Source organism: Periplaneta americana, chromosome 2, assembly GCF_040183065.1.
Source record: "Periplaneta americana isolate PAMFEO1 chromosome 2, P.americana_PAMFEO1_priV1, whole genome shotgun sequence".
Classification (NCBI taxonomy): domain Eukaryota; kingdom Metazoa; phylum Arthropoda; class Insecta; order Blattodea; family Blattidae; genus Periplaneta; species Periplaneta americana.
Window position 1 is genome coordinate 20750641 of NC_091118.1, and position 13457 is coordinate 20764097.

The 13457-nt window shown below is 36.4% G+C and overlaps 1 protein-coding gene across 7 annotated transcripts in view; it reads right to left on the minus strand.

Moving 5' to 3' along the window:
- Positions 1 to 2162: 2162 nt before the first annotated feature.
- Positions 2163 to 13457, minus strand: part of LOC138715657 (uncharacterized) — a 47694-nt gene continuing 36399 nt past the window's right edge. For all 7 annotated transcript variants that reach the window (XM_069848754.1, XM_069848747.1, XM_069848744.1 and 4 more), the window contains 3 exons: positions 6408 to 6532; positions 4240 to 4320; positions 2163 to 2574 (listed from right to left, as the gene is read on the minus strand). In XM_069848754.1, the coding sequence (XP_069704855.1) occupies positions 4299 to 4320; positions 6408 to 6532 (147 nt within the window). In that variant the 3' untranslated portion in view covers positions 2163 to 2574; positions 4240 to 4298. The remainder of the gene's footprint in view (positions 2575 to 4239; positions 4321 to 6407; positions 6533 to 13457) is intronic.

Genomic DNA, 13457 nt, shown 5'->3' on the forward strand with positions numbered 1-13457 from the left:
AAAGACCTTGTATACAGGGTGTTTCCAGGGTAGTGTTGCAAACTTTCAGGGATGATGAGGAAGGGCACATGTATCAATTTGAGATAAGGAACCCTGGGCCGGGAATGACTGAGTCGAAAGTTAAGCAATAATTGTTGTGTGGAAATGAAATAATTTTATTCCTCTGTACTCCTTATTTATGTGTATTTATCTGTACATCTTACACATACTGTATTCATCTGACGTTGTTTACGTTGTCTACTTACAGTATTCCATTCACTGCGGTGTCTAAGGGGTGGGGACAGGAAACTGCACTAAAGCAATGCAGATAGCGTAATGTGTAATGAACATGGTCGGTCCTGATATGCACGTCTGTAGACAGCAGTGTATGTGCACAAGTTGCAGTGTCCAGTCAATCAGTCCTAGTGAAATGGAGGAGTACACGATAGCAGAATATGCAGACCCGATTTTCGAATATGGATGAGCCAATGGGAACAGTAGACAAGCTCACAGATTGTATCGGGGCTAGTACCCATGTAGAGACATCCGGCCCATACCATCTTTCCACGACTGTTCCAAAGGTTAAGGGAAGGAGGGCACGTGGTGCCAAATTACAATTTCATTTCAACACAACTATTTTTGCTTATAACTTTCGACTTAGTCATTTCCGGACTGGGGTTCCTTATCTCAAATTGATACATGTGCCCTTCGCCATAATTCCTGAAAGTTTGTAACACTAGCCCGAAAACATCCTGTATACAATACTACACAAGGTCTTTGGGTTTGATATGCACTGATAGAAAGAAAAGTTACATAAATTTGAACATCTGACTTTCTATTAATTTGTTCAATTTCATTCACGTAATATAAATTTTATAGGCTAAAATTAGGTTAGGTTACCTGTGGGAGCGGAAAATACAGATGGTGGGGTAGCTATTTTTTCAAAAAATTACTAACTGACCAATGTCAGCTATGCCTTATTTCAAGCGTTATTTCATGCTATAAGAAAGAATTTTGCATAGTTCGGCAAAATGCATTACATATTTCTCGTTGTAGTGTGCTATGGGCCTTAAGTAGTTGCTATATTATACAGTATTTAAACAATTTACAATACAAAAATATCATTTATTTTTTCGCTAAAAAATTATTAAAATAATTATGCCAGCGAATAGGAATTATAATTACGCCAGCAAATAGCAATTATAAAGACTGGACACTTGTACATGCACTTCTTTAGCGTATAATTCCACTTTCAAATGCTAGAGGTCAGTGTAATTGAGCACCCACGAACAGTGGAACAGCAATCCTAATTCGCTGGCAAGTCTGCTGAAAAGTATTTCTGCTGTCAACTGCTGGTGCAACAACAGCGCTAACTCTAGCGAAAAAGGCAGAACCTCCCGCTTATGCAGATAGAGCTGGTTTGAAGATCACTGAAATAAGGCACTACTATATTAAAGCATGGCTAAGGAGAAAGAGTGAGAGAGGGAGACAGACAGAGAATGTGGGGATGAAAGCTTCCAGTTCATGGACAAAAGTTATTACTGGTCCTAACAATAGAGTAAATGCCCTCCAGACATCATGGCGAGCCACCAACGTAGCTCTGTTGGTTAAGGCGCTTGCCTACCGATCCGGAGTTGCGTTCGGGCGTGGGTTCGATTCCCGCTTGGGCTGATTACTTGGTTGGGTTTTTTCAGAGATTTTTCCCCAACTGTAAGGGAAATGTCAGGTAATCTATGGCGAATCCTCGGCCTCATCTCGCCAAATACCATCTCACAATCACCTATTCCATCGATGCTAAATAACCTCGTACTTGATATAGCATCGTTAAATAACCAAGTAAAAAAAAAAAACATTGTGGCGAAATCCTATGTGACACTGTCACTGAATAAAAGAATTAAAAGTCACTGCAGTAAAGAAAAAAGATAAACACTTGGTACAGGAAATAATGAGAAGTGTGGGAAAACGCAAATTTACAACATGCTCTAACAAAATGATAAAATAGTGTAAGAGTTAATGCAAGGAAACAGTCCAGTGAAAAGGAAGGCTCCGAGATAACCAGGAACGAATAAATCAATGAGGCAGAACTGTAACTATACATTATTACAGTAATAAAATAACAAAACCTATCACCAGCATCACTCACAAAGAATGGCATGTAATAGTTATAATTTTATTATACAGGCTTTTAATACAATTTACTTAAGATTTGTGTAGTTTTTTATAATGTGGAAACTTGTTCAATTCGAAAACAAATTTTCAGTCCCTTGCAATTCTGCTTTGTACAAGTTTTATTGTATTACATTCAAGTGGTTTTTGTCTGAGAGAGTATATGCATGAATGAGATCTCATGTTAAGAAAACTGTTTGCCACAAGCGCTAGAGTTCAAAGATTTCTCCCCTGTGTGCGAGAATGGATATAAGTCACATTGTCTTTGGAAATCCTTTTCTATAAACATTACACTTTAAATTCTTCTTTCTCACACGTATTTTTTCAACCTCAGCAGCATGTGAATCGTTGAAACACACTTTATCCCACATAATAAAACTCATATCTTACACTTAATTTTCTTCACCTTCACAGTCACCTTTCAGATACCTGTAATGGAAAATTACCTATGTTAAATTTAAAACATTTCATTTTTCCAACTTAAATTTCACCTTACATAACTGTAACAGGGTGTCCACTTTAATTAAAAATAATTTTTAGGTTTCCCTGACCAACCAGTGACATGATACCTGAATGACGAATGTAAGCTGCCTCATTCTGCACATGCTTATTGTTTGGCGGTAAGTTTTTCATATAAGGAATTGTTCTTATTTTTGATTCATGAGCATGCTCACACGTTTTCCAAATATACGTATGACTCACCCATATACATTAAAAAGATATACATACATACTTTTTTCAGAAAAGTGTTAAAACACAACATAAAACTAGGGATATTATGTAGGACTTACGGCTTTCCCGCCATTGGATATGGAATAATTCTTCTCGGGTTCTCAGCCAGGTGAATCAGATAGTTGCTTCCAAGCTTTTGATGACTAGCTCTGCCATCTTCTTCAGGGATTCAATCATCGGAAGCTTGGAAGCAACTATCCAACTTACCTGGGTGAGAACCCAGGAAGAATTATTCCAAGGAATACTGTCATCCCAAACATTTTGACTCCGATTTTAGGAGTAGTCATTTTAGAGAGATTAGAAATAATAAAATTGTAAATATACACAGCTCACAAGCTAACATCCTGAAGGGGGCAGATAAAAATGTTAATTTCTTTTCTTTCACCATGTTAATAAAGTCAAAAGAAGTGCTTATACAAATTTTGGCCACTTGACCGTAATTACGAGGGTCGTAAAAAGGTAAGTTCGTCAGGGGCCGTTAACAGAAAGAAAACACAATTTCATTGGAAAAATTTACTGGAACAGACACAATTGTTGAGCTATTTTTCAATATATTTCCACTGTAATTGAGACATCTGTCATATTACCATGGGATCGACAGAGAGGTGCAAACAGCTGTCAAATGCTGGTTCCGATCCCAGGCAGCTGACTTCTACGACATAAGGATACAAAAATTGATCCCATGGTATGACAAATGGGGTTTATGTTGACAAATAGCGCAACAATTGCTTATCTGTTTCAATAAATCTTTTCATGAAATTGTGCTTTTTTTCTATAAACTGCCGCAGGGAAAATCACTTTCTGGACGGTCTCGTAATTGCGGTTGAGTGGCCAAAATTTGTATAAGCACTTCTTATGACTATTAACTTGGTGGAAGAAAAAAAAATGTAACTTTTTATCTGCCCCCATCAGAATGTTTGCTTGTCAGCCATAATGATATGGTTTCTCAAAATTTAACAATTAAAACCTTAAACAAATTTTAAAATACTGCATAACTGAAGCAGAAGTATGAACACATTCATACAAAGTGACCGTATTATGAATTCACATGTGTCACATCTAAAAAAAAAAAGCTACTATAACCTGGGTTGTGGCATGTTAGAGCATAACATCCCCCCCCCCCCCAGTTTCATCATTGGGGAGATTTCTCCGACTTTTCAAGAATTAGAACGATATCCATGATTCTTCATGACCAAATTTAACTTTCGTCACTTTTTCCTGACTACCACTGACTTCCCAGAATGTAGACACCCTGTACAATAAAATGAAACACATTTCATTTCAAATATTTAATTTCATAACCTTTCTCAACTTTTTCAATGTTAACTGTAACACAATACTTTTTTTTTTTCATTTTCTTACCACTCTGCAACACTTATCCTCACAGCTGGTTATGAGTTCTCATATGCGCCTCTCACTGTCTATGCTGGATAAGATGAAAGCCTGGAAAAGAAAAAAAGGACAATATAGGACGAACATACGACAAATTGTGGTCACGCAGTTCCTAAGGAAGAGAGCTACATTTCTTGCTCGATCTGGCAGCAGTTACAGACGAGAATTCCATGGTGACATGTGATTGTAATGGATGTTTCTCCATTTACTATATTCAACTGTGACTGTTTGCATTTCTTATTTATTTAGTAACTCTGCTCGACGTATAACATACGTAGAGAATTTTCCAAATGCCAAAATTCTTAATGATGGGCTATTAAGTTGTTTAAAAATAAATAATGACTTCACTGTGTTAACATTTTAAATTACGGTGTTTGGTTATCTGATTAATTAGTTTCGATGTTATTTACATCATCTTCTGAATCCTAGTTTGATGGAAATAACATCGAAACTAATCAATCAGGTAACAAAACACCATAATTTAAAATGTTAGTGCAGTGAAGGCATTATTTATTTAAATTAAATAACTTAATAGCTTATCAACAATTATATGTGTTAAAAGAATGTATTCAAGAATGAAGACAAAATTCTTAATTGTCATGCAGTGATAAACTAATTAGAAAATTGAGAGAGATGAAGCATACAAAGCAAAAAGGTGGTAAGAAATATTTTCATAGATTCCGAAGAAACCTTTATTTCCACCATTTTGCTAACAAATGAATGCAGCAATTATAATCTATATCAATTGTAAAAACAGAAAATGAATACTGAAAATTCTGTATATGCCACTCTTGTGTTTACTATATTAAGCTAGCATTATAAAAATTGCACATATACAATATTAAAATAACATTGCCAAATTGGCAGTAACACTGAAATGTTTGAATTGTAAAATGAAATTTCCTTCAAAATAAAACCACTTTCATGGCACTTTACTTATACGATGTAATAACAAAGGTAATGATGAGTGCCATGAAGTCTCAAGATTCTTTTCAGACTGCAAAAACAAATGCTGAAAATGAAAACGCTATTTAGTTATAAGCAAATAAAATAGGCACATTGTAAATCATGTATGTATATCTAATTACTAACATGTACATGGCTTTCATTTCAAAACTTCCCAGTCTAAATATCAACTAAATTTAATTTTAAACAAAAAACACATCAATTTAGGTATTGAAGGGGAAGTTTAAAATCAGTGTTAATTGCATTTTAGGTTTCGGCTCCTCATCCCCCCCCCCCCACTTCTCTTTGAAATTTCAAACGACACTCATAATATTATGATACTGACCAGCCTCATGGCCTAGAGGTCAGAGTTTCTGGCTATAGTTCGTGAGATCCCGAGTTCGATTCCCGGTGAGAGCACAGGAATTTTTTCCTGGAATTTAGGTAAAGTTTAGATGTAAGACCTTTCCCGGCACCACATAATCATAATCATCCTATCATATCACCAGAGTAATGTAACTCCGTCTTCCAGGTGCCTCAACCTCAGAAGTGGGTTACAACTAAGCCACTGCCAGGAGAGAAGACCAGAAGTGTCAAATGACAACCTGTGCCATTGGATAAAAGAAAAAAAATATATATATTATATGATACTTAAATTTGAAAGAGTATTCATTTGTTTATATATCTCATATATTTGTTCTTCCATCTTTTGTTTTCTACTGTCACCTGGCAACCTGGATTGGGTTGACAACATAACTCGCATAAGAATAGTCACAAAAATATTTTGTTTTGGTAAAATATTACTTTCTAAATACAAGGTTTGACGTGTCTGAGTTTTTTTTTCTAAAATCCACTTATTCAATTATAATTGTAATTATGCATTACTTTTGAAAAACCCTTTACATTTGAGTAACTGTTTTTGTACATAAATAAGGATTCTGACAACTAGTTTTCTTCCTCTGTATAGTATATGTGTACATATTTATAAATTAAATAAATGAGAGTTAAGTTTGAAAACTGCGTTAATTTTAAACTATTCAAATACATAAGTACAGACCCTGAAACAAAATTTGGGCCACAAAATTTGGCCAAGTTCCAGTAAGCAATGAGCATGCGTAGTATGACATAACTGGAAAATTCAGGTGGCACAAATTTTATTTCTGGATCTATACATATAATGATCATAAACTTACCCATCCAGTACTAGATCCTGTCCTTCCGTTGCTTCCTGTTTTATATTACTTATGTCCACAATGTCAGCGTATGGGTATTCCTGTTTTATATTATTTATGTCCACAATGTCAGCATACTGGTATTCCTATTAAAAGAAACAATATTTCTATTTCATATGTTAATTATTAACATAGTTGCAAGTTAGGCCGGGTGCACACAGAATCAGACGCGACGCGATGCGGCGCGGCGCAATGCTACATTTTGCTTTACAACGCCTCGCGACAGCTTAAAACTGTCTGCTCGCGACAACTGATTTGCTGGCTGTGGGATTGGAAAACTGGCCTAGGCTATAAAATGGCGTCAATAATAGAGGACTGTCTATATGAAAAATTCTATTGTATTTGCTTATTATTTCCTAAGGACGCAAGCTCCTAAAAATCTATACGATTGAAAGAGTCTTAAAATTAAAATGTAAGTCATTTTTTATGTTTATGACTACTTAACGACTCACAATAAAGAAAAATAATATATTAAATCAATAATGAGTGATAGTATAGAGCAGAGAATTAGGCTTACTACAAATTATATTGGTCAACAGTCATTTTGCGCTAACTAACAAATTCTTACTAATTTCGACCCCCTGAATTAAAAAATAACAAGCAAAATGTTCCATCACTTCGGGTTTTCGAGATCCACAATATAATTAATTTTGTATGCATTTTATTAAAAAAATCACAGTATTTCGTGTGTAACTATTTTGTTTTACAAATGTGAAGACCCAGTATGTGAAAACAATATTAGTATAAGTAGGGCACCATGTTAGAAGCACTTGTAGAAAGGGAAATTATTTTATTGCCCTTCTACGAGTCTATTTTGAGGGAGTAAAACAGGTTCGCGGTATAAATTCACTTGAGTTTACCTGATTTTACTTGAAATGTGCATTTTTTTCACGGTGAGCTTTAATTACATTACTGTAGTTTATATTTTGCAATATATCACCATGTCAAAACCACTTCTAGAAGCGGAAATTGTTTTATTGCCCTTTTCGTTTCCATTTGGAGGGGAAGAAACAGGTTCGCTGTATGAAAACGCTTCAGTTTACCAGGATATTTCTGTGGTGTTAATATTCTGTGTAAGACGTGTATTTCTTTAAAGTGTGCTTTAATGATAATATTCAAAGTACGAATGGTTTATATGTGGGGATTTGAAGGTTGTAGCATTGCTTTTTGGAATGCAATTAGGCTACATAAAATTTTGCTGCTTTCTGTACGAATTGGACAGTCGCGCTCGAGATATTTTATTTTTTTTTTTTTATTTTAGTGGGTTATTTTACGACGCTGTATCAACATCTAGGTTATTTAGCGTCTGAATGAAACGAAGGTGATAATGCCGGTGAAATGAGTCCGGGTCCAGCACCGAAAATTATCCAGCATTTGCTCGTATTGGGTTGAGGGAAAACCCCGGAAAAAACCTCAACCAGGTAACTTGCCCCGACTGGGATTCGAACCCAGGCCACCTGGTTTCGCGGACAGACGTGCTGACCGTTACTCCACAGGTGTGGACTCACGCTGGAGATAAGCATTATAAAATAAAACGAAAATCACTAGAGCCAAGGAAGAAACCCCTTGTACCTCAAAGCGAAGTAATTTTACCCCTTTCACACAATAAGTTACGGTTAATGAAGAATTTTGTTAAAGAGATAAATTATAAAACTGAAGGATTTAAAAATATCCAGGAAAAATTTCCTGCTATTAATAAACCGTGGCGCTACACCCCGTGAAGAGCCCAGACCGACCAGCCGGCTGCTGGCCTCACGTCCACATGCCAAAACAGAGGTGGACGATCATCCAACTAGAATGGAGGTATCGTGTGGTTAGCACGATGATCCCCCCAGTCGTTATATCTGGCTTTCGCAACCGGCTTTCGTTACCTATCGTAGCTCCTCACGATGCTAAGTGGGCACCGGTCTCATACTCTGGCCGAAATTTCAGAGAAAATTTCTTCCCCCATGAGGACTCGGACCAGCGCGCATTCCTTAACATTTCCTGCTATTAGTGATTCAAAAATAAAAGAGGGAGTTCTCAATGGACCACAAATTAGAGAAATAATGGACAATCACTTCGAATCTTTGCTGGAAGGAAAAGAGACAGCCATCTGGATTGCATTGAAGGAGGTTGAATTAATTTTCTGGATAACTGTAGAAGTGAGAACTATGAAGAACTAGTGAAAAATTTACTGTTGGCGTATTAAACTAGGGGTTGTAAAATTTCCTTTGAAAATTCACTTCCTTCACTCACATCTTGACTTTTTTTCCCGAGAATTGTGCGATTTCAGTGATGAACATGATAAGCGCTTCCATGAAGAAATTTTAACTATGGAAAAAAGATACCAAGGACAATGGAGTACCAATATGCTAGCAGACTATTGTTGGACTTTAGGTCGTGATGTACCTGATGCCCAGTGTAAAAGAAAATGCAGAAACAGAAAGCTGTAATCTTCTGAACAGTGAATATTTAGCCTTATTGTCATTATATAAAACAATATTTTGAATAGATATAAATTCCAAAATTTCTCAAAAACCGTAACCAACAACTGTTTTTATTGTCATATTCGTATTCAGGAGGCTCAAATTATGTAGAAAACATATATCACATGTCTAGCGCAAAAAAAAAAGTTAACATTTGTTACGCAGTGTTATTATTATAAATTATTATTCACCTGGTGCTTTCATCTCATTTGCAATTTTTCACATATTTTCAGAAACCACATTATTCTCGTGATATTGTTTCAAAGACTGTACAGAATGTATCTTTCTTGTACTAAAACAACTAATTTATCCGCATCGAGCTCCATTATGAATAATGTACCCTATACAACAATAGTATTTTTTGTAGATAATGAAAGCGTGCAATCATAGCCACTGCTAATGTATGCGCAGTACACTGCAGCTATCAGACAGTCTCCTCGCGACGAACTTCTAGCAGTCATACGATGTTGTCTCTTCATGTCTCCTTGTGTCTGCTCGCGACCGTCACGCCGCGTCTGATTCTGTGTGCATCACATCATAAGAAATCAATGGGAGACAAGTACCACGAGACAAAATGTCGCGTCGCGCCGCGTCTGATTCTGTGTGCACCCAGCCTTAGTGTTAAAATACTTTTCATATCAGTGTTAGAAGTATTTTTTGCACACTACTTCGTACCACTTCGCCTCAAACACTGGATCCCGTTATACCATAGCGTTGTCCGGCCTCAGTCTGTGTGGCATAGAATTGGGCAACACAATTCAATTTCAGAAGTCAATTCAATGATTCAATCATACATTACGAATCAATTCTAACGATTCTTCACTGTCTGCGATTTTGACTATTCTTTTGAATCGTCAACGAATGACCCACAAGACTCTTCCCTTTGCAAAACACCAATAGAACAAAAATGTCCTAAGTCTCTGGTATACATGGCATAAGAGATGAGACATAGGATGGTCTCTTTCTGATTGACTAGAATCATTCATCCATTAGTCTACAAAATTATCCAAGATAGTGTTTCCTAATTTGTTATTGTAGGCAGAGTCCCGGATGCAGCTACAACAACATATATGGCGTGTTTCTTAAAAGAAATTGATATTTTATTTAGTTTTAGGGTACATCATTATGTAAGATTAATTTCTCGTAAATAGAACACAAATTAGAGCCTTTTTTTTTCTCTCTCCTCAAATTAGGGTGCGTGGATTATTCGATGGTGTAGAGCAGCGGTTCCCAAAGTGTACTCCGCAGAGCCCTTGGGGCTCCGCAAGTAAGTCTCAGGGGTTCCGACCGCGGATGACAAAAATTTCTGCTTCCATCTAGTCTCTAGTGCGAAAAACGTAAGCTACTTCCATCAAGTGAAAAGTGCTTTCTCAGAAAGTAGTTTGATTTCTTATTGCTAGATAGAAGCAGCAATAATAGATCTACTATAGTCATCAGTAGGGAGCGGATTTTTATGTGCTAAAAAATTTAAATATATTTATTTTTTATGTGCTAAAAACACGAAAATATTTGCTAAAATAAAAAAAATATATATTTTTTTTAACTATGACAAAATACCATACTTAGCTTGAAAAAAAATGTTACTAGGTACTCACCAATCACACTTGAGTATCAGTTGCTAGTAGTTGTCCGAGAATTTCAGTTAACAACAAAGTTAATTTCCAAATTCTCTATCACAAATGCACGCCCATTATCTCTGAACAACGACGTATACTGTGAAAACGATCTTTCCACATCACAGGACATCAGACGAGCATATTTAAAGAGAGGAATGTCACAAACATATGCACCGTCAATTTCACCTGCAGGCACACCCTCCAATACTTGAGCAACTTTACACATTTTTTTTATATCCACTGTTTTGCTGTGAATGCACATGTGAAGCAGCGGCAATGTGCTTGTTTCCAGACAAATGTTGGGTTACCTGAGAGCTCTGATCTGCACTTACTGATTTACCACGTGGTTGGTAAAATAACACTTTTCCGTCGGTAGTAAAAACGTTTTTAAATTCATCTACATATTGCTGTAGACGCGATCTTAAACTCGATTTGATTTTGGGCAACTTAAGAGGCTAATATACACACGTCTTAATGTAAAAACATGTTTCTGGCTAACAATGTCGGAGAAAAGCTTCCTATAGTGACGCCACCACGTCTACACTATGCAGCTTATGCGTATGGTCCGACAACGGGGAATCACAACAAGATGTATTTCCTCACTTCATAGGCATGAGCGAGAGGTGAGAGATTTGTTTAAATTAAATAATGTTTATACCGGAGCTCTTATCCGTTGTGTTTCACAAACAAAGCAGGAATGAAATCACCTTCAGCAACAATAAACATTCCTAAGTATGTGTTGCAAAATCTCTCCTTCTTGCCCATGTTAATTTATTCTCATACAATAACACTTGATATGCTACCTAGCAGTTCTCAGAACTTGAGGCGATACTATTACAAAAATGGATTACGGGTACACCACACAGCCCATAGAAACATGAAGCAACCAAGAATTCTTAAAAAGATAACGTATTTCTGAGTGATATAATTGATTTCGTTTTAAAATATTTAAACGTTCTTGTAAAAAAATTATTTAAGTAAAAAAATTCCAAGATTTATGTGTTTATAATCGTTTTCCTGAAAATATGTATTTAGATATTTTTTTGTGAAAATGTGTGTTTTTATGTGAAATAAAATTCGGGTTTTAAACTTGAAACTTGACATTCGGAATTTTTAACTTTGTTAATTGTGTTTTATCACACGCAAGAAAAATATTTAATTACATAGGAATCCGCTCCTTAGTCATCAGTCATCAACCAGTGCTCAGTCAAAGGAGGATAACAACAGCTGTAACCTTACTTTCGAAGAAGATGGTGCGAATTCTTTGGGATTGAGTTCAGAATATGCTACACATGATCCTTCTTCAGAATTTACGATGCCTAGTGTAGAGGTACAGAAAAGGAAGTAAAAAACGAAACTATTGTGATTCATATTTGGATATGGGATTCACTAAGTTTGCTGATGGACGTCGTCCACAGTGTGTGATATGTAACAAAGTTTTGCCCAATATTTCTATGCTCCCTGCCAAGCTTAGGCAGCATTTCGAAACTCATCCTGACTTCACAAATGAAACTGCAGACTACGTCAAAAGAAAATGTGACGAACTCCATGTAGTTCAGACAAAAATTTTATCTCATGTAAAGACAAATAACTATAAAGCAGTGGAAACGTCGTATTTGGTTAGTCATGATCTGGGTCTTACTGGTAAACCTCACATCTTTGCTGGAATTCGTATAAAACCACTATTAGTGAAGGCAGTGAAATGCATGGTGGACGAAAGAATTGCAAAGTTGTTCTCCAGTGTGCCCTTATCAAATAATACTGTGCATAATGGGATCCAGGATCTATCACATAATGTTAAAAATATCATAATTTCCTGTATCAAAGAAATGCAATTTTTGCTACAACTTGACGAATCCACGGACATTGCCGGATTAGCTGTGCTAATGACGTTTGTGCAGTACGAATTTTGAGATTCTTTTCATGAAGATATTTTGTTCTGCAAGCCATTGCCATCCTCTACAAGCGGTTCTGAATTTTTTTTCCCCTGATAGATGTCTTCATTGAAAACTTGATACCGGTACCATGGTATTATTATGATGTACCGAAGTACATCATAATAATATTATGATATGCGTAAATAATCTCTTAGTCATTCAAGATGGTGCTCATCCTGTCGGATCCCGGCCACTTAGCCCCTCGTAATGAGTGCACCTCTGTACATAGTGCGTTGGACATTGTGCCACTGTCACATATTCTGTGACACAGTGCATGAGGGTAGGTCACCAAAGGGAAAACTGAGAGATAGAACTTAAATTGAGAGGATTCGATCTTGCATCGGAACTGGAATCCGGTGTGGCTTAGTGGATAAAGTGTCAGCATGTAGAGCTGAAAACCCGGGTTCGAGTCCTGGTGCCGGAGAGAATTTTTCTCTGTTCTATCCATCCTTCATCGATACCATGGAACAATTGCATTAATGGATGCACAGATGGCGCATAGACCATGGTAGGTCCTGTTGCTGGCGGTGTTACAAGGATCAAGAAAGTTTTAAAAAACTGCACAAGTAGTCATTGTGTACTACATCGACACACCCTCGCAATGAAAAAAAAAAAAATACCAGCGTTATTAAGGCATGTACTAGACATCGTCGTCTAAATTATCAACTTCGTTAAGGCACGACCTTTGCAGTGTAGGCTACTCAAAATTCTGTATGAAGATATGGGAAGTATACACAAGTCATTGTTATTAATTATTTATTATACATGATTGTCACTTGATAAGCGTTGTCTTGAGTTTTGAATGACCAAAAGAGTTTCCTAGCAGATTATTTGAATGACCAGGAATTGTTGTGCAAATTATGTTACTGAGCACACATTTCGTAAAAAATAACGAATTCAGCACATCCATACAAGGGAAACAGAAGACTATATTCAATGCTAATGACAAAATTGCCGCACTGAAGAAAAAAAATAACGTTCTACATGGAA